At 32.6% G+C, this 26,510-nt stretch overlaps 4 protein-coding genes across 5 annotated transcripts; 1 reads left to right on the top strand and 3 right to left on the bottom strand.

Annotated features, from left to right (window-relative positions):
- Window positions 1-1,541: 1,541 nt before the first annotated feature.
- LOC130613103 (uncharacterized) lies at window positions 1,542-3,549 on the bottom strand. The gene has a single exon (XM_057434430.1). It carries the CDS (start codon window positions 3,332-3,334, stop codon window positions 2,222-2,224), a length of 1,113 nt encoding a protein of 370 aa, XP_057290413.1. The 5' UTR covers window positions 3,335-3,549; the 3' UTR covers window positions 1,542-2,221.
- Window positions 3,550-7,209: 3,660 nt separating this feature from the next.
- On the bottom strand, window positions 7,210-8,217 carry LOC130612539 (uncharacterized). The gene is made up of 2 exons (XM_057433862.1): window positions 8,146-8,217; window positions 7,210-7,878 (listed from the first exon to the last, which is right to left on the bottom strand). The coding sequence occupies exon 2, from the start codon at window positions 7,828-7,830 to the stop codon at window positions 7,267-7,269; it is 564 nt and encodes a 187-aa protein (XP_057289845.1). The 5' UTR covers window positions 7,831-7,878; window positions 8,146-8,217; the 3' UTR covers window positions 7,210-7,266.
- A 6,233-nt stretch (window positions 8,218-14,450) lies between these two features.
- Window positions 14,451-16,173, top strand: LOC130612538 (uncharacterized). The gene is made up of 4 exons (XM_057433861.1): window positions 14,451-15,032; window positions 15,152-15,229; window positions 15,316-15,489; window positions 15,586-16,173. The coding sequence occupies exons 1-4, from the start codon at window positions 14,826-14,828 to the stop codon at window positions 15,805-15,807; spliced, it is 681 nt and encodes a 226-aa protein (XP_057289844.1). The 5' UTR covers window positions 14,451-14,825; the 3' UTR covers window positions 15,808-16,173.
- A 6,711-nt stretch (window positions 16,174-22,884) lies between these two features.
- LOC130612537 (sulfotransferase 1C1-like) lies at window positions 22,885-26,448 on the bottom strand. 2 transcript variants are annotated; one of them, XM_057433860.1, is made up of 2 exons: window positions 23,805-26,448; window positions 22,885-23,612 (listed from the first exon to the last, which is right to left on the bottom strand). In XM_057433860.1, the coding sequence occupies exons 1-2, from the start codon at window positions 23,890-23,892 to the stop codon at window positions 23,014-23,016; spliced, it is 687 nt and encodes a 228-aa protein (XP_057289843.1). In that variant the 5' UTR covers window positions 23,893-26,448; the 3' UTR covers window positions 22,885-23,013. The 2 variants fall into 2 exon arrangements, with proteins under 2 accessions (XP_057289843.1, XP_057289842.1); XM_057433859.1 differs by having other exon boundaries at window positions 22,885-26,448.
- Window positions 26,449-26,510: the final 62 nt, after the last annotated feature.

Raw genomic sequence — 26,510 nt, 5'->3', positions numbered from 1 at the left:
GGTTAACACAAGTCGGTTTTGACGCACGAATAGACGACGGCTATTATAACAGAAAAAGAACAAAATACATGTTTTGATTTTGTCGACCTTGTATCCAGTACAGTTGAATCAAGAACATAAATTCCAACACCAACCTTTAAAATAAAGTAAACAACATTAAACTCTTTCCTATAACTCGAAGCAACACAGAATGAATGTCGTAAATCGAGTGAAACGCACATAGCATTATAATGTTTCATGTTTTATAATTTTTTTAAAAAAAATAACTTTCTCGTAACTCTAGAGGATAAAAAACACAGTTTACAACTTGTTGTTACCCCGTCATAGCGAAAACTGATAGACAAAAAAACTTTATTTCGCAAAATAAGTTCCCGTGAAAGTTCAAGAATTAATCGTAACACCGGGGTGAGCGCCTAGGAGTAATATCCTTCTTAGAAAATTTTATCACAACTTTGGTTTAAATTAAAACATAGCAAACAGCCTGTCATTACATTTTCCAGCTAACTGATTTCAGCATAGGAATTATTGATATAAGAATTTTGTTAAACATTTTGTAACTTTCATATCTGTGCCAGAGCAAGATAAAGAGCTAGCTAGATAACCACAACTCCAAAATAAATAAAAAATAATAACATACTAAAAAAATAAAGACTTTCAAAAAATAAAAAATAAAAGCTGCCTGGCTTCATGTGGCTACGTTTGTAGCTATGTAAAATCTTTGGTTTGTTTAAGATTTATACATGTCTAGAAAACGTAATGATATATTCGTCTCAACATGTGGAAACATAAAGAAAGACAATCAAAAGATAACATCTGTAAACCTCACGCCATCAATTCCAAATCAGAATAGCCTTCGTGACCTTTTTTCGGGTTCAGCCGTGATTCCGAATGTCTGTAAAAATCGGATTCTGCGGAGATTTTCCATAATGAAGCTGCGCACAAGCCTTTTAACAGACAGAATGCAACTACTATTAATGAGATGGTATAGACCTCCGTTAATGCATTCACGTCGTGCCATAAGAAAGAAAAATAAACATCTCCACCTTGCCAAGCACACGGAAGTAGCTTACTTATTATAGGTGATAAGTTATCAATAATTGCACTAATGCAAAAAGTGCCCTTAAAACGCTTACGATTTAGTAAAAAAGGTATTTCTTGATATGGAGCTTCTACTCGAGAAGACTCTTAAGTCAACAAGGGTTTTGTCCTATGGTATTGCATCAATCGGACGGCAATTCATTGTAAAGATATCTTTTTTTGACTTATCATAAAACGCGAGAAAATAAAAATTTATGGGTATGAATTCAAAAGTATTACTTTTCTATATCGAATGTTTTTATTTCTCTTGTTCAGATTTAATGAGCCTTATTGTTTTATGAGCTTTTTATTACCTTATTGTTTTATGGGCTTTTTTATAATCATGATTAACAATAACAGGTTGTTCCATTTAAAAAAAAATAAAAAACATAATGAGTTGAGTTCGAATTTCTAACATCATAATATATTTTTTTTAAATATCGGCGCTCCTTACAGAGTGCAATTAAGAAATAATTGCACTCAGCAGAGTTCAATTACGATATATTTTGCACTGTAGAAGAAGCGCTAAACAAGAAAAAATAGGTCATCGTGTGATTAAAGGGGTTATATCAGAAACATTCTTTTCTTTAGTAACATGATAAGAAATATAATTCTCATGTTGGTTTAAATTTTATCAATGATTTTATAAATGAATTCTTACTCATTCACGAAAATAAAGTTCATTATCTCAACATAATTATTTGCCATATATACAATAATTCGAAGTTACTCTATTGAAAGGAGAAAAATATTATGTTCGCATAATTTGGTTGTAAACGAATAATTTGATTGTAAATAATCTTTAAAAACTCAAAATGAAAAGTTAAAGTCGCTGTGAGACTTGAGAAAGCACTTCAAACCAGAACGATACAAACCGAATCCTTTTTTTTTCTAAAATCTTATTTTTCAATTCTTTTAACTCTTGTTATTTTTTTATTTTTTTCATGAGTATGAATAGTTAGATGATGTACACATTCTTAAATGGCGGCTTTAACTGCTTATAAAAATAAAATCAACTACTGCATATAAGCTGTATTTGAGTTGCTTGTAGTTTTCATTTACATGTTGATTTCTTAAATCATATTCGCCAACTCTGGTACACATAATATCACTGGGACTGTTATTGAAACAACAAAATCCTCATTTACAATGTTTCGCTTCGACTATATTTTCGGCTTAGCTTCACTGTCTTGTTTGTATTTCTTGACTGAACTAAATCTTCATGCTTAGCTGCCAATTCTGAAAATAAAATTCCACTTGTTGAAACAGCAGGACTAGTAATTGGAATCACTAGTAACCTCTTTAAGCATTTGTCTCTTAGCCGTGGTAAAGGTTCAAGAGGGATAACTTTATCAACAACAACAGCTACATTGATTAAAAATTCTTTCAACGGATCATACCCGCTAACAACTTTTAAAATGTTTCTTTGGTACTCTGAATTAGTCGTTGTTTTCAAAATTTTCACACTGCTTGAATACGACGGCTTTACGTGTTTTTCATGATCAATAAAATCGAAAAGATTTTGTGGCGACAAAAATACTAAAAATAGACACCCTCGATCTGATGTTTTATAACCATTCCAAGAGTATTGATAATAATGGTGATTGTATTTTTCATCCTCTCTTAAAATACTTTCTGTCTTATTTAAATAATAGTTTATTTTTCCATAGTAACAAATATTCAGGTGGCCATGGTAACTATGTAAGTTGCATTTTACCGAACAGTAATGCGTGAAGCAATACTTGCATGATTTAAACTCCATTTGTATTCTACCGAGCAAAACTTCGGTTTTACTACAATCTTTATTTTGACAAGTAAATTGTTTTCTTTCTGAACGCCTTGGAGGCTTTTCTGGGAGCGAAGTCGTTAGTAATGACACTGACTGTAAAGATGCATCGTCCGGGTTCCTATTCCAACATTCGCTGTGTGTAGATATTTGCGACTCCGTAGACGGAGTTAACAGTACATTTTCTTCTCTGGGCTGAAAATTTTTTCTATTATCGTAGACAGGGTCCAAACCTCGAAATAGCAATGTGGGTTTCTTTCTTATAAAATTTGCTGGCAGTGACTTTCTTCGTTGTAAAGACTTGAAAAATGACACAGTATTACCAAAATTATTGTTAATATCGGCTACCGTCCCATGGTTGGTTGGCAACGGAAACGAAAACAGTCTTTGATAGTCTACACATTCCGTTACTGGAAATGGTTCAGAAATATTTCTCTTGCTTTTCTTTCGCCATTTTGTTTTTCGTTTCATTTCGTGTTGAAAAAAAATCTGGTATGCACGTTTTAAAACACAAAAATTTGTACAGTTCAAATCGTGGTATCAAACGCCATGTCTTAGCCAAAAGAAACGAAAAAGAATATCACACCTTATTTTAATAAATATACATTTTTAAAGTTTTGACTCAACCGACGTGTTCTAATATTTTTCTTTACAATATTTTCACCTGCTCGCGAATAAAAGAATACGACGTGAATGGGCCGACTGAACATTTTATCGAAGTTTATTTCATTTCAATGAAAAGATGCTATCTAGATATTTACCGGGGGTCGTATTAAATATTCTAGATTCATTATGTCTATATTTTTTTCCACGTGTATTCATATATCACTATTTGTGTTTCTTGCTTCAAGTTAATAGATGTTATTTAAAAAAAAAGAAGAAGATAGTAAAATTTCGGGAGCAAGAGCAACAAAGCATAAAAAATAAACAATGTATATAGTTTAATTCTTTATTTATTTTATATTTTTTTACAGTGACGGGTGATATGATGGAAACATTTGCAGTGAATTATAATAACTCGATTCCAGGAATATGTAAAGACGAAAATAATTGTAGAACTAAAAATGACAAATAAATAACAATATAATAGAAAAAAATATAAAGTAACATCTGTGTTTATAGTTTTTACTATTATTCAAGATTCCTGTATAGTTTCTATCTGATAACGGTCCTGCAAAAACCCTGGTGCATTTAAACTTGAAGTGCAGAAGGGGAACAAAAACAACTCAACCAGATACAAGAAGGGTTTTAGGTTGTTTAAAAACTACTTTCCAGCAAACAGATCAACAAAAGCAGTTAGTGCGCAAAACACTCGTAGCAGAGAGAATATTTATAAAATATTAATTTCAGCAAAGCATTTTAATAATTAAAACATAAAATTGTCGTAAAGTAAGCCTTTTTTTTCTATATTGACGTGTTTGTCAGCCAAAATCTTATGACATATATAAGCTGTAGCGAGTAGTTTACCCAAAAATAAGCGAAAATTACAAGGGAAAATTGCTCAAATAAAAACAAAGATAGAAAGAAGGGCTTTTAAAAGCTCACATAATTTAATAAACAATCTCAAATTAAAAAACATTAAGATTCCGCCTTACTTTTGCCCCCCTATACTAATCTTAGTGTTAATCTTTCTGTTTCAAAACAAACAGAAGTGTTTGCCATTTTATTGTTATTTGGTTGGTTTGTTTTGTTAATTGTTGTTATTTTTCATTCATGTTCAGACGTTATTGTTGCCTCATATGTTTATCACATGTTTTTTTATTAAAAGTTCAAAGTTATTAATAATTCAGATGAATTAGAATTGATTAAAATGTGTTTTCTTTTTTAAAGGACGTTTTTTAGCAAATATATATTTTCATACAATGAGTCATCATTACGAACTTTTTAAGTTCAAAACATAATATATTTGGTACCAAAATCTATATTTAGTCCAATATCTATCGCCCGGTTTGGGCGCCCAAAAATTTGAATCGGCGCCTTTCAGAGAACATTTCGAGCAAGACTGGGAAAGTTATGATTATTTAAATTTTTGTTAATTTTTAAATTTGACTATGTATTCAGTCGAATGAGACTCTTGCTAGGCGCATTAGATATTTTGAAAGAACTAGTCGTTAGCCCGTGGAAAAATCCACGGGTTCGTCCGTCGCAGCTAAGCTACCATTTTGCGTGACAAAAAGACGAACGGACGAACGGACAGACGTATATGGGTATTATAATATAGATAGTGATTGCATTTTAACATTTGTACGAAAATTAAAGGGAAAATAAAAATATAAACAGTGGTCACAATATGACACCACTACAAAATAAAAATTGTCCTATGATCTAATTTACATGTATTTTTTTAGCTTTATTGATTAACTTCTTCCAAGTGTTGGCGCTGGATTGGACAAGAACACATATACTTAGATATATATAATAGCTCCTCGTGATGCAGGTTTCTTGTGAACTAACTGAGTTCTCCAGCTACAGCTAATGGATAGTCTTAACTAGAGCCCAACTGGTGAGCAAAGCACAGGAAACCAAAACAAACATTGCGGGCTTACAGCACATAAAAACACATTCTCCAACACAAGCACTATTTTATTCAGTAAGCTCACTTTTTAAAATAGAGAGCGCTCTCCTCTATCGGGGTCTCATTTATATGAGCACGGTGTTTTTGGGATTCTAATATTCAATTCTTGAGTAGCTCCTATAAATGTTCACCTTGGTCTCTCTCGGATAAATTACCTGACATAGTTGAGCAAGATAAGAATTTTAACGGTGGGTTGTTACTGAGTTATTTATTTTTTGTTTATTTTATCATTATACGCACTAACGTCATTCGATTAATTTGGATGAACAACCCACTTGCCAGAGAGTCATATCAGGCACGATCTTCCCTATCTGCGCCTCCGTTTCTATTTATTTCCCACTTACAAGATTTTATCGTCATGAACAGCATGATTCCTTACACGGAACATCAGACGTCTGATGAACTTCTGTGATCATCTTTGTTACTTCTTTTGTGACGTTGGCTTGCAATGAACACTTTAATGTCTCTTTTTACGCTGTAGAAATGTAACCATTTCGCTTTTTAAGGGACGTTTACATGACGGCGGGATGGCTTGGTAAATTGAGCTAGGTCACTTAAAAATTATTTCTATAACAAAGAAATTGACTGCGCAAGCGCATAAAACATCTCGGTTATGCAGATTGGCTCGGTAGATGTGTTGCCAGGAAAAGTTTATCCCGCCTTACCGCCAATTTCTCTCTGCAAATAGAACCAATTTCTAACTAAGGCAGGCACGTTTTATTTTTAGTAAATGTTTATCAGAGTAGATGAGATCTTGATCAACCGGGCCTTTTTTCTCACGTGAACACATCCTTATAGCCTAGAATTTGCACAGCGTGACTACTGAACTAAGTTTTAAATGAGTCACAAAAGAGTTAAAAAATACAAAATCTGAATATGAAAATAAATAAGTAATAAAGTAAATGACACACAAAGAAGGCAAAACTGACTCTTTATGAAGAAATAATTTTAACAAAAAATGGTAGCAACATAGCAAAGAATCTGGTATTGAAATCGTGATATAACTTATTTTCATCATTTGCCATTCAGTCATGAATTTTGAAATGAAACTTACGGAATCTGGTAGATATTTCGAAAATCTGACAAATATCCGGAAATTCAGTCGGCAGCAAAGTTAAACACAGGCATGCTGTGCATGACTCGGATTTCATTTAACATTTAATGACAAAAACTATTTATAACTAAAATCCCCATGAAGTACATATATAATCTGGACATATTTTTTCGACGGGAATAATCGGTGCAAAGGGGGGGCGGGGGAAGTCAAAAGAAACAGGATGGTTGGGAATTTTTAAGTCTGCGTTTGTCTAATACACCCTGCTCAAAATGATAAAAGAGAAAGAGAGTAGATGCGTGATACAATGAGATTAACTAGCTTGATTTACAAAACACGCATTTGCTTTCAGCATTGAAACAGTGTTTATTGCCTTATTTTGGCAGTAAGCAAAATAACATCCAAGACACAACTACACCTAATGGCTAAAAGTACACATAATTACTTAATGTTAAACGATCTCTGTGCGATCCTTGCGAAGAAGTGTAGCTTTGAACTGTTAAAACAATCTTAAATATGTTTCGTTTAATTTTGGCCATAATCTTAAGAAATTTCCCTCCTAATTTTGCATACTTTTCTTGTACATTAGTTATAACGTCTTTTAAACATCTCTTATTGAACCCCCCATTAAACGTCAGAAATATCATATGTCTAAGTACTGGACATATATTTAAAATGTCCAATACTTGGACATAAGTTTTAGATGATGCAAAACACTAAGTGCTATGAAATGTATTCCTATGCTAATCAACTGTACAACAGTTTTTTATAATCTTACACAGGTAGCATATTAATGTCATTATAATCATAATTTCTTCCAGCTTCATGAAGCAGCAGATTTTCATCATTTTGTAGCTGCTGGAACATCTTTTTGTTTATGTTGTCATTCCTGTGATTGAATTTTGACGCAGCTTTGTAATTAAAAATACCATTCGTGGTTAGCGCTCGTTTCTTGAAAGTACTTCTGTCACTGTTGAATCTGGTGTTATAATCCATCGATCTGCTTGATGTATATCCAATGCCACGATTTGCATTTTCTGTTAGAGAAGGCTGATAGTTGCTATCCCCATAAAACTGCTTCACATCTGCTTGTGTAGCACCCATAGCAGCGTCATATGCGTTAGATCTTGGCGGCACTTTATGGTGGTGTTTTCGAAATAGATTTTTGATATGGCTCAATGAGTTTGTGATGACATTTTTTCTTAAAGAATTGCTCTTGTAATAGTCGTCAATATTATTCAACTGCTGATCAGACCGGTCATAATTTCTGATCGACCATGAAAAGGTATGAGCTACTGTCACAACGATGACAAGGAACAATGTTATCTTCAATGCCATTTTGACTTGCAGAACGTCCTCCTTCTTCAATCACCTTTTCACTAAAGCCTAAAATATGAAGAAGATTTCGTTTAATTCACTTGTTGCGCCACACGTTCCTTAAATCTAAATAAATTAAGAACTAAAACTCTCTTGTATGAACTCAAATTTCGCTGCATGGGGCGTATGGATAATGATTCGATTGTGAATACTCTATTTTCCGTTTCATGCAATAGTGGTTTTATTTAATTAAATCATGATCTTTTTCCTTTCTAAAGTAAAATAAAATTTTAAGTTTCTTCAAATTGTTTTTGTTGTTGTTTTTGCTCTACTTACAGCTTTCTTCCGAAAGTAAATCTTTGAAATGTATTATTTACACATCAGACTGCGCCGTCTGCTGTAAATTTCCCGTAATGAAAGAAGTGTATTTTACTTTGAATAAAAGAACTTCATAAAAACATGTTGTTTCTCTCTCTCTTTTCATTACAATAGGTATAAGCACAACAAAAATATAGCAAAAACAACAACAAATTTTAAGAAGTCACACGCCCTCCAAACTATCCAAAATAATTTTTCTTAAATGTACTATTTGCTGTGTTTTCACGGCTACTTTCCATACCTTCTCTGGCTTTTGCATGAATTTTTTTGTCAGGCTAAGACCGCAGAAACTGTGATGTGATTACCAGGCCTAAACATCTGCAGCCAGCAAAGCATTGTCTGGCGATTTCATACATGGCTAAATATTGCCATTTTCCTACATATTAATTCCAGGATTGTAACTTATGTTGAAATTTTTACGTAAACCTCTCAAATAAAGAAATGTAAATTTTGTCAGGAAAAGGGCAAACATCTCATTTATTATGGAAAGTTAGCTGCGTTTTTAATGTGATCGTATTTGTCGTGTTAGCATCCCCATTTAGTTTGACCTTGTATTAAAAATAAAATAAAAAATTAAAATTTTATAAAACGAAAATCTTAATGATGAAATACAGGACATGATAGGCGGGCATTCTTTCGAAAGTATAATCATTAGCTTTGTTGCTATGCTCTGAACAGCAGCTGGAAATCTACGCAGTTCCTATTTTTATTAATTTCTCCAGAATGCTGATGATGCGGTCACCACGGGTGCATGTTGATAAAACAGCAGGGGTCACAGTTTAGTTCTTATTTAAACAACTTTCAGATCAAATCCAATTAACTGCAACAATGACTCGTTTTGTGTTGATCGTGTTGTTTTTAACGATTGTGCAAGCATCACAGCCTGTGTATACGCAACGCTACACTAATGATGAAACTCTGCAAGGAGATATCCCAGAAACAGAAAAGAATCTCTTAAAATACGCCAGGAAATTGCTGAATGTTATTAAAATGAAAATTAATAGTAGATTTAATGGTAATGTTCCCGTCGAAAAAAGTCAAGAAAGTCTATCAGATGTACATCATTTAGATGAAACTGCTTCTCCGATGTTAAGATGGAATAGAATCTTGAACTATGGTAAAAGGTTGCAGAAATAACAACAAGGACAATCAATATATACGACAATGAACACGATTTTTTCTTTTCTAAATATACTTTAATTGTAGAAAAATTGATGCTAGCATAATTTGAAGTAAAATATATTAATTCGAGCATATGACTTCACGATAAAAATAAGTACGAGAAGTTTGATTGATGATGACATTGTTTTTATTTTATTTTAACGGATATTTCGTCTTGTTACTACAAGACATTATCAACGTAAATTGTTACAATTATCTTACAAGTTTTTTAAATATAATTTTCAACAACTACATAATACACAGAGGACGTATAAAACAATACTTAACAAAACATATAACACATAACGGCAAACCCAAGGGTATTTAAATTATATACCGTTGGTAAGGGTAACATCCACCGCGCGGAGCACAGATGCACTCCTCCCCTTGTTGACTATAAATAATATTTATCTTAAAACAATTTTAACGGAACAGACGATTCCTGTACATTAAGCGTGTGACTGTTAAAATAAAATAAAATGTCATCATCAATCAGACTTCTCGTACTTATTTTTATTCTTAGAAATGTAGAAAGAAAAATTTGACTTATCTTGAGATTTTGCTAATGCAGAAATAGACTTAGTTTTCTTTAATTTTTCTGTTTAAACTTTATTACCATTTTCTAGAGCCACGAAGGCTCCAGAAAATGGTAACACTGGCGTCATTAACACTAATACCTTTTGAGAGTTTAAAACTACGCGTTGCAAATATTTGACAAAGTTTGAAATGCGCTGAGCTAATTACAACTAGCTGACATAATTGTTTGTAGGACTTTAAAATTTTAGATCTGATAAAAACCAGGAATCACAGTCTTGCGTTTGTAGCGAACATTACAGAATCCATTGCTGACTGTTTATTAAACAGTTCTCAACCTCTTTTACTTACAACGTTTTGTTCTTAAATATATTTTCGTAGAACCTAAAAATATTTCAAAATATTAGAGCTGGCGATTTATTTCTTTAAGCCTATTCCATAAAAATTTGAGGTCTATTTATAAAGTCATACACGTTGATCATGCGATGCATTGCTATTCTTAGGTGACTTCGGATTAAACGAAGCTCTGTATTAATTGAACGTTTTTATACAACTCCGCCAGGTTTAACTTTTTTATTCCCCGCTATGCTGACACGTGATAATAGACATTTTTTAGTAAGAGACCCCTGTGTATTACCTTTTAAAAGAAATCTAGGTACACCTCCTAGAAATGCATGCTTGACAATTTACTGCAGTGTTACTCCTACTGTCAACCTTCTAGGTCAATGTTTTTAGCTATAGTTGCTGGTTAGTTAGTTAGTTGTTAGTTAAAGGTAATAAACACCTAACTATACTATACCTAACTAAACCTAACAAACAGAGCAACCTTGGTACTTAGCTATGTCACCACAATGTTATCAGATAGATTTAAGTTTAAATGTATTGGAAGTCTTGGAATATATTGTAAGAATACATAAAGCTTGTCACAACAAGGGCTTAATAATAGAGGCTTTTTCTGTAATGTTTTTACATATTTTTTGTTCATGTGTCAACTTTCACCTGTCAATGTTCAAAGAGAAATTGGATCTTGGAACTTTTTTAATTAGGCACAAAATCCTAAAAGGAAATAATTTTTGTTAGGGTCATGCCTCTTTTTTTGAATTCTCAGGCCTTCGGACTCTGACGTAGACTATTCCATCATAGGGTTGTGTTAGAAACTAAGGATTTAAATGTAATCCATATGGGCTTCGTGTTGGAAAAACAGCCAAGCTTTTAACCTCCCGGCTGCAAAGCACTCGACGCTTCCGGTCATATTTCAAAAAAGAAAAACTGCCGCCGTTCCAATAATTATGACCATAAAATCCAAACGCCAGGTGATTGTTTTATCTTCGATAATGCAATGACATGCTTTGTAGACTGGCATCATCATTGAAAACAAAGATGGTACAAAATTTTAGTTCTCAAACATACAGTTTGCTTGAAATTACGCTCTTGTTTAGGCCCTCGATGGCCAGCATATGTAAAGTAGGATGCGTACGGATTAAAAATAAACGATGATGATGAAGTAAATTTTTGCATGACATGTACATCTAGCATATTAATATTAGCAGTAAAGTTTGTTACTTCTTCGCAAATTTGACACAAAGTTAAAATTAATTAATATACAAATTTAGTACATAACTAACGGTGAAGATTTAACATCCTTAGGGATTTCATCCTAACGTCTGGCTCTTTCTCCTCTCCGACTGTTACATGTCACTTGAACAACTCTGAACTTTAGTGAGTATTCAAATAACTAATTCGTCGCATAAGATTTTCATCACTCTTACTTTTGCACGACGTCTTTTATGTCCGCAAGATAGCACTATGATTTGCAATATAAGTCATAAGATAGGGTAATAGAGGTTTTAATGTAGAGTTTAAGCATTTGCATGCATACAAGAGTAAAGATGATTATAAGTTCGTGAACTTTGCTCACACAGTCACATAATAACCTTCGAGAAAGGATTTACGAATTCATTAAGAGTTTCTGTCATTATAGCAATAAAAAGAAGGGAATTATTTTGTATTGTTTTTTGTTTGCGGTATTGTATTTCATGACAGCGTTGCGAGGGATAATAATAATGCTAAGCCGCCACGGTTTATTAGAACAAGCTTAAAAATGAATTACATATCCTCACGTACATGTGTGTCAGATTTCTCTAATTGTCTGACAGTCTTGTAGCAGATCTCTCATTAATTGATATGTGCTGTTGACTGAAGAAGTTATTTTTAGTATCAAATAATTGCCTCCATGTTTGCTAAGTAACGCTAAGTTAGGTAAGATATGTATTAACTTTAACATTTTTTACTTTTGCAGGATAAAGATGTCAGTGGACATATAAAGAAATAAAGAGGACTTTGTTCTATCAACTTTTTTACTTTGATTCCTCCAGGTATTGATATATATATATATAATAGGCATGGCAGTTCTAATGCTGCGTTCCTAAATGACTAGTCATATACTAGATCTGAACTAACTTAGTAGAAAATTTATGGAGCATAGTTTAAGACACTGTTGTTCATTGAAAATGTGTAGCGTAAAATTTATGACTAACTGCAGAATAATCGCAACCTAATCCCATATTTAACTATAGTTATGTTTGTGACAATATTTCATCAGATTTATCAGGGAAATGGATAGGTACTTTAAGGGGATAAGTAGGTATCTTAGAGGGATGGGTAGGTAATTTTTTGGAGGGACGGGTAGATATTTTAGGGGGATGGGGAGGTATTTAGGGAGATAAGTACATACTTTAAGGGGATAGGTAGGTATTATAAGGGTATGGCTAAGTATCTTAGGTCTCCTTTTAAGAAAAGCTGGTCATTTTACTACTTGTATAAAATTCAAGGATGATTCTCTCTTGATAATCCTTCGGACCAGAATAATTTTTGTTCAAAAAATGGATTTTATTTTCTTAATATGTGTATAATTTGTCTAATAACATTAGACATTTTAAGTTTTGATATTCCAATATTGGTGATCATGTTGACCTTTTGTTGTTTTGTATAGTAAGTGGAGTCTTCTCGGCACAAAAAACGTTAAAATTGAAGGAAACTATATAAGCAAAATGTTAGTATGGTTTAAGATTTTTGATCTGACCAAATAACCTAATCTTAAGTCCGGTTAAAACGTTTGACAAGTTTCGAATGCGTGTATCCAATACTATAATCTGTATTGTAAAACCCGTATATGTCTGTCTGTCATGCAAAATGGTAAATGGTATTGAGGCACACGAAATGCGGTAAATAAAGAACCCGTCGATTCATTCACGGGCTACCGAGTAGTATTTAAATGATTGCTTACCGGTTGAAAAAAAATTGATTCATTTTTTCTACTAATATTTTGAACGGGATGATTGAAAAGAAAAAATTAAGAAAATCCAACAGAATTTTTATTAGTCACCAAATAATTTCCCCTCTTAAAATTGGAAATGGGCATGTATAAATATAACTTATGACCTTAAAATATTTGTTGACATATTTTTAATAACTTTTAGGAATGACTCATGATTCTTGCTTAAGTGTGGGATAACTTGTAATCGGAGCTTATGTTTGCTCCTACTTGTTTCAAATCGATATGCTGTTGGCACTTTCAATGAAATTCATTGAATTTTGTTTCAAGGAAGTCAATTCATTGTGTGTGAGACATTGTAGAAGAATTTCTCTCATGAAAACTTAATAATGTTTTTATTCTTATAATTAAACCTAATAACGGACATATAACTTCTTTTCTCCTTTTCGCCATTTCAAGATAAATCTATTCTAATAGAATCAGCTTATGCCTTGTTTCATTGCGAAATGTTTAGAAGCAAGGGGGTTCTTTTGCAACTGGCTATGCACTATTGTACGTCATTTCTATTTTTAATGTGAATAAAGAAATTCTCCAGAAATGATCTATTTTTAAAATTCTAGGAATTTTTTGGCAATTCTAAAAAAGTTAATACTGCATTGTTGACATCAACTCAAAAGCGCTGCGTTGAACAAATCCACAATGCACTTTCTGTTTATCTTTGTTTCTATGGCAACCCAATGAAATGCATTGTATGGGTACAGTTTACAAAACTTCTGACGGAAGCACGCAGAAGAAGGAAATGAAAAGGAACTGAAATTTCACTACATGTAAATCACCCTCGGTGCATGAGTTCATATTCATAAGTCGCCCATAACAACCAAAATTAGTCATGAAAATAAAAAAAGTATAAAAGCGGGACTCCTTTACCAAAATATGCACACTTGCTTTGAAGAACAACGGAACAGCAGAAAGATACTAGAGAAATCATCATGTTTACATACTTCATTGGTTCGTATTATATATTTTTCTTACTCTCTTTTATAAAAAAATTAAATTTTGCAATAATGAGCTTTGAAAAAGCAAATATGTAAAATTAATGGTCAGACTCAACTTATCGAATTCATGATTTTTGACCTATTGGTTTAAATTCACTCTCTTTCTTTGCTTTTATTCTAAACGTGTATATTTTGACTGTGAGTATTTTGCGTAAGTAACACACAGTGAAATTACAGCAACTACCCGTACTTCGTAATTCTTTGTATTGTTTCTGTCTCTGTGCAAGTTATTTCCATTTTAGTAACAGTTGTCAAACGTTGTAAGTATTGTATGTGATAAATAATGTCATAATATTATTGTACAATGACCAAGCAAGATTCCCAGTAAACACAAAGACGCTTAAAGGACAGCTTTTCTCGTCATTAGCTCGTCCAGACGTCTTTTGACTTAAGATAACGTCTCAACAACATCTTTAAAGGGCGTCTTAAAGACGTTTTCAAAACGCCTTGTGTTTACTGGGTTCTTAACATATACAAAAATGATCTCAATGTGATTTAATTCATCCAAATTCACTAAGGAACTATTAAAAAACTTTTAGTACTGAAACTCTTATGACTAGAAGTGACCTTGCCTACTGTAAACTAATCCTAAACTCTTATATATAAATAATGTAATGCAAACATTAATAGCAAATAAAGAGTGTTTTGATATTCTCACATTTCTGCTTCTTCTAGTTCTCTTGATGATTCTAACTTCAAGTAGAGGAGAGGGAAAAAACACGAAGCCTTACGAGTTGATGACAATAAAAAACATCAAACATGCTGTAACAACTCAATTAAATCGATGCAGTTCAATTCTCAAAAATATAACTTGCCAATATGTAAGTTTTTATGATCTTGTTTGCGTTTGATTGTGTTTTCTAATGCAACAGATTGTGTTTGGCTATTGTTTTTATTTTTGTTTGTGTTGTATTTCAAAATGTTGTTTTCTTGTACTTAGGGGAATGTGATCAGTGGTCGCGGTTGCAATCAAGTAAAGTTATGCAGCATATTTAATGTGCCTTTGGATGCAGATACTGTGAGTTATTTTTCTCCATCGACTTCTTTAACCTTGTTTTATTGTTTATTATATTTTCCTTGCGTGTTTTTTCTTCTTATCTTTAGAATTTAGACATGATGCGCCAATTTCTAGCTATTGTAAAGATGTTAATGCCTGGCTTAGTTTCAGTAACTAGCGATGAAAAGTTTTCGTTTAAACGGCCATCCCTGATAACAAAATTAGAATCAATTTTTCCATGTTTTTCTAAGCTTCACCTCATCCTTTCTGGTGCCATTAAGGTAATGTTATTGTTTGTTTTTGTTGTTGTTATTGCTATTGTTGTTGTTGTTGCTGATTGTTTATTTTGGCTTAATTGCTATTATTTAATACTTTAGACGTTGAAGAAAAAGGCTGGACTATCAAAACCAGCGTTTCAAATTAAAAGCGGCTCATTTCATACGTTTCCTATGAAAAAGGATTGCTCTGGTAGCAAACCAACATCAAAAGACGTTCAAAAGTTTGGACTAACTTATGAAGCCTACGTAACTATGAGAAGAATGACAGTTAAAATTGAGCTAAGGGACATAAAAAAGTTGATTACGCCTTATACAATGTAAATGAATAAATACACTTGACTAGTTATTAATACACTTGACTAGTTATTAATACACTTGACTAGTTATTGTACTACACAATTCTATTGTCAGACATATATTCACTAATTATCTTATTTATTTTATTATGTTATGTTTTTTTTATGTTTTTTAAATTTTTCCTTTACTAAAATAAAATTGTGTTGCGTATTGAATTATTGGTGAAATAAATTTTGAAAAACACACCTTAAACCTGACTGTTCCCATCTTTTTCCGATGGGAGAACCAACCATATCAATAATGCTATCAGTATGCTTTTACCCTGATAAATTATTGAATTGGTGGGAACCTATGTTTAATATCATATATCATTACCTTATTGGAAGTAGAAAATGGTTTGATCAATATTGTGTGAAGCTTGAAATTCTTATAATCGCGTTTTTTAGTGCCAATGTGATTACGTTGACTTAATTGGATAAAAATAATAGCTGCGCGTATGGAAATTATGTGCACTATTTGTTTGATACGAAAAAATTGTTTTCGCAAAAAACAACTGTTTGAAAGTGCAAAAAATAATTTAACCATTGAAATCATAAAGAAGTGTTGCAATGCGCAGCGTTATGTTTACGGTAAAAATTCTACTTTACATGGTGATTATAGAGGAATAAAAAAAAGGGTTTTCTTATGACATAAATGATCAGTAAACTAGATTTTAAATTTTCTTTCGCCTATACTAACGGTCTTCATACATAATTTAAGCTATTTGGAATCATTTCAGGTTAAGGAAATTGACAGAAAGCATGACTCGCATTGCGTGCGTTATATACAAAACAGATGTTGCACAATGGCTGCTCTCAATAATCTATTAAAAAAATTCTTTAAGTTCGTAATTTTTTATACAGTAAGTCTTAGGAGGTAGAAACTTTTATTATAAGACCAACCAATTAAAAAATAGATTCCACCTAGCAGCCGCCTTTAAATTTATTATAATACCTGCGGTAGCGACAGAGAAATTCCCTGATTTTTTACATGACTAGCGACGAGTGTAGTGAGATTAGATGGGTATTAATTAGATTCATTGATTTTGCGTTGTTGAAATATAGCGAATTCGTTCATTCTTTCTGATTTTCAATTTGATTCTTCTTACAAAAGCTACAATTATGTGGATGACATCATATGTACTAGGTTACACATAATTATTAGAACTAACACCGACAAGATAACGGGCTGTATAACATTATGTTCTACTTTAGTGTGAAAGACGTTCGAGATTCTAATAATGTGTCAATTATTTTGATAATAAATTAGATAAAATTGGAGATGTACGAAATCACAAAAATTAAAACCTACATTAATGAGGCTATTACGAAACCCTTTTTTCGTGACGGATGGACAAATGATACTTTAACCTGTTATGAAAAAAAGAGTTAACTAATATATAAGTCAAGTGAAGTTTCTTTTTTGAAATTTTATGGCATATAATTTTTGATGTCCTGAGTGGCTTTACCATAAGACAAAAGTTAGTCTTCACATTAACAAGCTTGTGTTTCTGTCTGCATATCCTATACAGTATTCTATTATTTTGATAAGGATTATTAAAAAAAACATACAAAGCGCACACATCGCACTGTTTCGTTTTAAAAATTCAAGCATATTGCCGTGTTTTATTTAAAAAACTCTCTAGGAGCCTTATTTTTTTATAGCAATTAAACTGGGTAACTAAATATTTAGCAGACGCTGGGGAGCGTCTAGTTATGTCACAACGTAGCAACGCTGCAAAGTAGCAAGGTAACAACCAAGCAAGGAATCCTTCTTGAAGAACCTCTAGAAGGATTCGTTGTTTTGTTGCTACGGAGGTTACATTCTGTCCATTTGATATTTTTTGCATTGGAAAACATTTCATCAGCTCAAACATTCTTCTGTTTTATTGATGTTCTTGACCTTGGAAATGTGGCCAGCAAGATGTCTGTTTCTTTCAATTCCATACTATGTATTTGTTCCAAATAGGTGGGAAACAATAATTACCAATTGTCATACAGTTTACTTCATCTGTTAAATTTGCCGGTTTCTTACCTTTGGAAATACATTGTGCAGAGCGATATTATAATCATCGTGGCCTAAATGTGAAAAAGTGTAAATATCAATGAATATAAGTTGTTCAAAAAAATTTAAAATACAATAAACATCCGTGATGTCACCTGTTTCCTATTTGGAACACTCACTATCTTAACTTTTTCCTTCCGTGTGCTAAGTACATACAATGACTTTCCGTGAAAAAAACCGGACACGTTGAACTTCGCAATCAAAAATTGTGAATTTTACGCATTCAAATGGTAAAAAAATTCGCTTAAAAGTAGAACACTTGTGATAGATGTAATCGATTTAAGGTGTATTTATACCAGGATTTGAGGTAAAAATAAAGTAATATAAAAAAATGATAATTTTTCTGAATACCTGTTCTTAATTTAAAATTTATAGTAGATTTCGAAAATGTGATTAGTTTTCACCCAATTCCGATTCTTCTTAATATATAAGGATCATAAGTAACACAGGTGATAATAAAAATCGACATTTTCAAAACATAGGTTTTATCAACATCCCCCTACCGCCCTCTTGTATTGGCTTGTTCCGAAATGACGTAGTTCGTTATTCCGTGTACGGGAGTACGGAATGTATATTTCAGGACGTCAGAATTTACAGCGAGAGAAATCAAATAGGGCAGATAGAAGAGTGAAAGACAAAGTCAATGCAAAAATTTTACCTGTAAATTTCAAAACTATTAGTTATCTTTTCAAAATATGACTAAAGATTTACAGGAGAGACCAAAAGGAAGGTGTACAAAGACCAACAGCAAAAGAAGATATGGCAAAAAAAGGAATGGCATGAAAAAATTAAGTCAAAACAATCTCTTGAAACAACACCTGGTCGACATGCTGAGTCGCAAAACCAATCTAGCGTTAATGAAAATTCAACCGATATAATTCCTTTGAACACTGAAGAGCCACATGAACCTTTACCTTTAGACTCCTCCATTGATAACATTGTAGACATTGAATTTGATGTTGCCACAGCAGAAGAGACTTCCACCACCTTCGCCGTTGAGAAGATAGGAGAAGAACTATTTGGCTACTGTTTCATTGATTTGTCGGTATTGAGTACCGCTTTTAATTTTACTGCTTCTCCTAGCTGTTTACCTATTGCATCATTAAAACTTTCAGACAACGTAGACTTAGTTGAATATTGCAATTGAACTGTGGCTCTTGTCTTTATCAATCCAAAATTTTGACACCAAAAGAAATTGACTTTTTCATTAAGGGAGATGGTGACAAAAACAAGGGCGGTAATAAGTACAAGAAAGTAAATGCTCGTGCAGTTTATGGGATGAGGGCAATTGGTGCTGGACATAAACAGCTTGAAAAGTATGGCTGAACCTATGAACATACGTGCATTCGATAACATGTCGAGCCTCTTAAGAATCGCAGTACGCAGTGTTCTCGAAATGTCTTTACGGCAAGACAAAGAACGCTAATGAGAGCTTCAATGGAATGATTTGGAATAGAGTTTCAAGACATCCTCATGTTGGTTTAACAAATTTGTCTTTTGGTGTTTATGATGCTATAGCGCATTTTAACTACGTCAAAAAGCAACAATTGATGTATTTCATACTTTGAATATTGCTCCAGGTACGAACACTAACGGTGAATGCATGACCGCTGATTGTAACCGAAATCGCCAAAAGCGTATAAACTACTTGAAAGTGCAGTAGAATCTCTCTAAAGCGGACATGGTCTAAAGCAGACACCTCTATATAACGAACATTGTTCTTTGGAACGGACTGATTTCAGGTTAAACTCTAACAATAAAATCTCTATAAGATGGACATAAAGCGGACACTTTATAAAATGGGCACTCTTTTTCGCACCAAATGACATTTTTCCGTAAAAAGCTCTGTGTAATGTGGACGCATGAAAAAAAAACTATTATTGACGAGCAAATCAAGAATGCTGTCATCAGTTACGAAAAAAGTGGAGGAACTCCAATTAACAAAAAGAAAGCAAACTTCAATCCAAGGTTTCTTCAAGTAGATTATAAAATACAATGTGTTTGTTAGTTCGTATTTGTTTTTGTTTGTATAACATTAGAGCGTATGAATAATGCAAGTTCCCATTAATCAAATTATGTGTCTCATTTCCTTGATTTAAAAGGAATAGAACAAACGCGTATAAACAAAAAAAGTCATGTTTTCGGCAAAATTTTGCTCTGAAAGTGATTTTTGTATACAATTTCTATAAGGCTGACACCAATATAAGACGGACACTTTTTTGCACCAATGTTGTCCGCTTTAGAGAGATTCCACTGTACCAAAAAGAGACGTAAAATTTTCAGATATGATAAAAAAAACACATCAGGATAACTGCATAGAAAGGAGATACTTATGAAGTTGGAGGATTTTAACACTTAGTTTTTAATATTATTTTTTCTCCTTTTTACGTTTTTCTATTTTTCCAAATTTGTCAACACCGGTCGAGCTATAAAAAGAGAACCGCTGCTCCGTTTTACTTCGAATTTTCAGTGGATGTTCATTAGTCTTTTTACTAGAGACCCTTAAACTCCAATAACCACTTTTGCTCACTTCATTCATCATTGGCCAGTTCTCTAAGTTTAAGCAGGCTGAAATTATGAAAAAACGACAATAAGATTTCTAAAAATTTTTTTTGTATTAAGTACTAATTCATGCATAGACAATAAGGATCTATGTTTCAACTGAATTGGATTTCTTGTTCAAAATTTATAGCCCGACCCGGTCTTGTCTGAATATATGGACAAAAGCGGTCTATAATGCCGCCATTATGAATTTTTTAATTTTTTTCCTCTAATTACTTCATGATACTTCATTTGACACAAAAATCAACATTCATTTCCATTTTTATTTAAAAAAAAAATTAACTTGGTATAAATCCACCTAGGTAATTCTTGACTTGAGCCATGACTCATTCCTGTGCAAAAAGTAATAAAAACTGTTTAGTCATTGCTTCTTTTGTGAGCTTAAAACGCTGATCAAAAAGTATATGAAATAATGTTTTTCAACTACGGTTAAGAGTTTAGTAGTTTACAGGGTTTGATTGAAGCCTTAATGATGACGTTATCGGTTCCGAAACAGCTGGTATTGTCCACTTTCAAGAATTCTAACAAATTTTGGACTTATAATTTTACCTAGACGGAAAATAAGTCGTACACATTAATTAAAAAATTTGGACAAAAGAAGTGTGCGAAGAGATTAAAACAATGTTAAAAGTTGGCACTGTCACTGATATTGTCATAGAAAAAATGTATTCATAGCCATCTTTTACCTTTTTACACTTTGTACCATATCCCTTAAGTCGATGTGTTTCAATATTTGTCAGGTGTTAAAGAAAAAAAATACTAGAAAAAAAGTAATTAGCGGACACCTTAAAAAACAATTGGAGAATTCAATTTAATGCCAACTTTTTAAAAGTCGGACGCTTCTAATTAGCGAACAGATTCTTTTGCACTGTTTGGTAAAGTCTTTAGACATTTTTTTCCGCGGATTGCACTGACCGTTGACTTCATAAATGCCATGAGGCCGTTTAAATATTTAGTCTTTGTTAGATTTCTAAAATACAATCCTCCTCGTTGGTTATGTACATTTTTTACATGCACCAATGACGCCCGCTAATGACTGTATGTTGTGATAATTGCTTGTTTTATGTCACGTGTTTCGGTTTTCTATTTTTGATAATTTTTATGACCTTAATAGAAGTGTTCGCCTAAACATTGGGTTAAATTCTCCGAAAATGTATTGTTCAAAAATATTTTACGCAAGGCGGAAAAACATAAATGACCTAAGTTTCCACACTTCTTAAACTGGGTCATTTCAATTGGTAGACTCGACACGTGGGCTATTCTAAACACTGTACATTATTACTAATATAAATATTTTACGGGGAGTAAGTCTCACGTTTTTTAGCCATTTCCGCGAAATTAAGTTCCCGCAAAAAGACTGACAAGCAGATTCGTGATAGTTTATTCCACGCAAATGTTCCGTGAAACATCTGTTCATAGGAATGTTACAAAATACCATTATTTCTTCCATCTATGGATGTGAGTTATTTTATAGTTCAGTATTATTACATATTTGACAAACTGGTGGTTATATCCAGAAATAATATTAGTTCTTTCTCTGTATTGCAATGGCAACGCGTCATGATCACTTTGTTTTATCATAAAAAATAAACGAGGCAAAAATTAAAGATCAAAATATCAAAAATGCTATTAGTTGAATATCACCATTATTGAACTAATTCGTGAGGAAATATAAAGAAAAAAAAGATTTGTAAACAAAGCTGAAACCGTTCCACGTTCGATTTGTTGTTTAAAGTTTCCAGTCTGTGTATTTATTCAATTTGGCGCCATCTCATCACAACAAACTTCATCGTTCGAAGGTGGAAGTATGTTGTCAAGAAGCAAACCAAATTACAAAAAGAAATATCATTTTAGCCATGACAAATGTTTATAAAGTTCCAAGAAGTATTAACGAAGGTTAAAAAATGCTGGCACTACGATTGTATGTAAAATATTTAGGTTTATCTTCAGTTAAAGATCTTTTTTATGTTTATTGGTAGGTACATCTTGAAATTGCATCTTCTTGCCATATACAGCCATGAAAACTTTGTAAAAATGTTGCTTGTAAGGAATATGGATATTCAGTTATGACACATAGTTATTAGATTTTAACATTTAGAAGTCCCTTAATTTTTGCTTTCTCGCTTAAAATTTATTTTATGGCTGCCACAAAAAAGTTTTTTGTGCGCCTCTACTTTAAGAAGAAAATTTCATGTTTTTTTCACGTATTTTTCTTTTGACAACACAAGTATTATATCAGTTTAAATCAATATTATTGGCTTTTCATAATTTTCTGAAGAAGAAAAAACAAAAATCATGTTTGATATAAACAAATCTGTTTATTTGCCAAAAGTGCCCACGCATACTTCTCCTCTTAAATGTATAGAAATATAGAACAAATTGTTTCTCGATTTTTCAATTAAAACTAAAGTCACGTACGAAACAACATAAACAAAATTTTGTTATGGAGCAATATTAATTTGACAGGCCTTAAAATAAATTATGTATAAAAAATTTAGTTTAAATAATTAGCAACCTCCCGGCTAAAGTTATTACAAATCACACGTTTCAGTTTTTCTTACTGAATCATTTTAAAAGTTCAGGAACAATTTCTTGGCATCTTTCATTCAAAAACTTGATTTTTTCGTTGTCCAAGTAATTCTGATGGTCACCAATGACTCCTTTACGAACAAAACCCTTAACATGTAAACTAATCAAATATTTTTTCATGCGTTTAAAATCAGCTGCTTCTTTTAATGTAGACATCAATTCAGACGTCATTTCTACATCAACAAATTTTGCGAGTTTTGTAACTGTCACCTCAAAATTTCTAATTAAATCCTCGTAATGTAACAAAAGAGTATTCTCATCAGAAGCATCTAACCAACCTCTATACCATTGATACCAATCTCCCCAAAGGATAGAACCCGATACAAACATTTTGTAAAATGTTTCAAACTCAAGTGTGTTGTATATTTCCTTTGGATTAGAGCTATCATTCTTATAAAAGTGATAGTAAGATATCAAGGTATCTTTTACGTCTCGTGCAACAATAATCTTTTTTGCCTTGACTGCCTTAGGTGCCAGCCAAATTGGTAAATGCGTTTTTAATAGGCGTTGAGGAACATCCTGAAAAGCCATTGCAATATCGTAGCCATAGTATCCTGTCTCATCTTCGTTCAGTTCTATAAAAGGAGACATTTCGTTCATTTTTCTATTATCACTCTTAAGCACTTGATCAGGTCCATACATCATTGTCAATAACAATATCCGTGTTATTGTTGTCCCTGATCTAGGAAATGTGGCCAATAGGATGTCTGTTTCCTTCAATTCCATATTACGTATTCGTTCTAAATAGGTGGGAGACAAATAATTACCAACTGTCATACAGTTAACTCCATCTGTTACAACTTGTTGGTCTTTCACCTTTGGAAACTCGTCAGTGCAAGGCTCTACTGAAATCATTATAACTGAAATCAAAACAAGAGGTTCCAAATTTCATTAACATTGGCTGTTCGCAGAAAAACACAATAATGAAAAAGAGTAGTCGAATACATCGTAAAATATTTGCAGCATTTTTGACATGCTAAGAATATAAAAATCGATTTTTATTACTGACTACAAGTGGATTTTTATACGTTACATAACTGGTCTTATATACTAATTCGCCAATTTCGTCTGTCTATGGCAAGCAATGTAGATTATAGTTTTTAAAATTTTCTTATAAGGTCACATAACACAATATATAAACTTTTGTTTACAATTTTAACTGGCTAGAAAATCGTGATCAACAAGGTAGTCGGAAATCTGTGACCTTAACACCCTAAATAAGGACCTAAGACCCCACAGGAGGACCTAAGACCCGGACCCAACAAAAGCTAGGAAAGGCTTTCACATGTGGTATTCTAAATATAGTAAGCACTTAAACCGCCTTGATGTAGAACGTTTCATAATTCAAATCAATATCAACTTCTTAAAAGTTCAATGAACCAAGTAGTTTAATATTCCATTAGTTTAGAAATTAAATGTTAGCATTTGAGTGTCTTAGCTTTTAGATGTTTGGAACATGCGTCTAATCTTGGCCACTGTATTTTAATTGTTTCTTGGAGTTTTTGTTTTCTTTTGTTCGTTTTCTGTTTTATTTAAACTTCCTCCCTCAATAATTTAAGGAATACTGATGGTTGTTGCTTTGATAATGGGGGACCTTATAAAGAAAAAAAATTGTAAAAATTAAACGAGAATACAATTTAAACACAAGTTGAATTAACGCTAGATTGTTGAATAATGTTGGGTGCTAAAATTATTTGATGTTGGAGATAATATGAAAAAAGCATATTTATATACTTATTTAGAAATAATAAAAAAATTCGAAATGTCACAGCTATTAGTCATGTTTGTGCTTTCCATGTCCTATTTCCTGAGAATCTAAAGTGCAATAACCCGGGTAAAGAGAAAGGTAATTAATTTATGTGATGTATTGGTGTGGCCTGATGAAATTAACATAAATATACCTTTGTATTTGCTACGCTTGTGAGTTTCACAATTTAGGCATTTTGTGCAGAGAGTTGCAAATTCTGGCCAAACAGTAACAAATAGGTAAACTACCTGAAGTGGATAAAATTTCGCGAGGAGTAATTTTCGCGAGGTCAAAAAAGTACATTTCGTGAGGATTAATTTTCGCAAATCGGTCGTTTCCAAGTATTTCGCATGGCCATATTTTCGCGAATTGACCATTCTCTATCTTTCGCGAGGGTTTATTTTCGCGAATCACAAACATTTAGAAAATAATTTTTATTGACTGTGGGGTTACCGTCAGAAGTAATAAATGGCTTCTGTAAAGACCATGCATTCGCTGTAGTATCTTAAGTGTACAAATTTTCGCGAGGATGTATTTTCGCGAGCTAAAAAAAATTGCATTTCGCGAGGATTTATTTTCGCGAATCAATGGTTTTCGAAACTTTCGCGAGGATTTACTTTCACCTAACAGGCAAAATATGGTATCAAATAAATGTCAAATGCGCCTGGAATGAATGAAACTCATCCTCGTCGCAGGGGCTTCTTGCCTATCAAAGCCGCTGGCGCTTATTTTGACTGCTTAACAAAACCCTGGAACAGTATATTTGTTACTGTAAATAATTAATTGTCTTGATTTTACAAAATTTCAGCCCAGAAAAAACAATTTGATCGAGTCCTCGTTCTTTACGTGTACACGGCGAGGACGATGGATCTTGACTGTTGATGTTTTCAGTGCTTGATTTTGTTTTTTGAGTTCAAACCAAGTTACAAGTTATTTGTTCAACTTGAAACTAAATTTTAATAGCAATGAAATCTTTAAAGAAGCATTATTTATGAAAATATGTGGTAAATGTGTTTTTTTTTTAACTATTTTGATATTATACTTTGGAAAAAATGGTGAAAAACAAAAAAAAAAAATGATTTTTAAGGAAAATCCGCGAGGATTGATTTTTGCGAATCAAGGCTTTTCAAAAATTTCGCGAGGATTTATTTTTGCAAATTCCCCATTTGAAAATATTTCGCGAGGATTTAATTTCGCGAATTTGGGCAAAATTCGCAAAAATTTCTCCTCGCGAAAATAAATAAATAAATGTCTGAAGTGACGGTCACCATTCCAGTATTAAAGGCCATTTGCCGTTGCAACGCTATAAAGAAATGGTACAAGAACTCTATTGTGAACCGAAAGATTAAGTCATAACAGGTAGTTTTGTTAAAAAGAATGTTAATGCCAACGTTCAGTTTGATGTACAGCCGAAAAAAAAAGGAAAACGGATCCTGCTCAAAACCCCCGCAGAATGCGAAAACATTCGATCTTTCTTTCAGAGACTGTAAATATTAATTTATGTATACTGCAAGCATGAGGCAAAAACAAAAAGATAAAACTTCTACATGATTTACAGAATTCTATGAAAAAAGAAAAAGAAGATAAAGAAAAAAATTTTGCACTTAAAATTTTCGCGTGGATTTATTTTCGCGAATAAGCCCTTTTCAAAATTTTTTACGAGGATTAAATTTCGCGAATTGAGCTTCTTTAAACTTTTCGCGAGTACTTATTTTCGCGAATTTAG

Source organism: Hydractinia symbiolongicarpus, chromosome 10 (assembly GCF_029227915.1).
Source record: "Hydractinia symbiolongicarpus strain clone_291-10 chromosome 10, HSymV2.1, whole genome shotgun sequence".
Classification (NCBI taxonomy): domain Eukaryota; kingdom Metazoa; phylum Cnidaria; class Hydrozoa; order Anthoathecata; family Hydractiniidae; genus Hydractinia; species Hydractinia symbiolongicarpus.
The sequence above is the reverse complement of the archived record's forward strand: the minus strand, read 5'-3'. Positions and strand labels throughout refer to the sequence as shown.

What these genes read in the sequence shown, in the direction of transcription:
- LOC130613103 (XM_057434430.1), bottom strand. Translation starts at nt 3,334, where the DNA reads ATGAAACGAAAAACAAAATGGCGAAAGAAAAGCAAGAGAAATATTTCT.
- LOC130612539 (XM_057433862.1), bottom strand. Translation starts at nt 7,830, where the DNA reads ATGGCATTGAAGATAACATTGTTCCTTGTCATCGTTGTGACAGTAGCT.
- LOC130612538 (XM_057433861.1), top strand. Translation starts at nt 14,826, where the DNA reads ATGCAAACATTAATAGCAAATAAAGAGTGTTTTGATATTCTCACATTT. An exon ending in AAAATATAACTTGCCAATAT is followed by an intron (nt 15,033 to 15,151) that starts GTAAGTTTTTAT and finishes TCTTGTACTTAG; the next exon opens with GGGAATGTGATCAGTGGTCG. An exon ending in TCCTTTCTGGTGCCATTAAG is followed by an intron (nt 15,490 to 15,585) that starts GTAATGTTATTG and finishes TTAATACTTTAG; the next exon opens with ACGTTGAAGAAAAAGGCTGG.
- LOC130612537 (XM_057433859.1), bottom strand. Translation starts at nt 23,892, where the DNA reads ATGATTTCAGTAGAGCCTTGCACTGACGAGTTTCCAAAGGTGAAAGAC.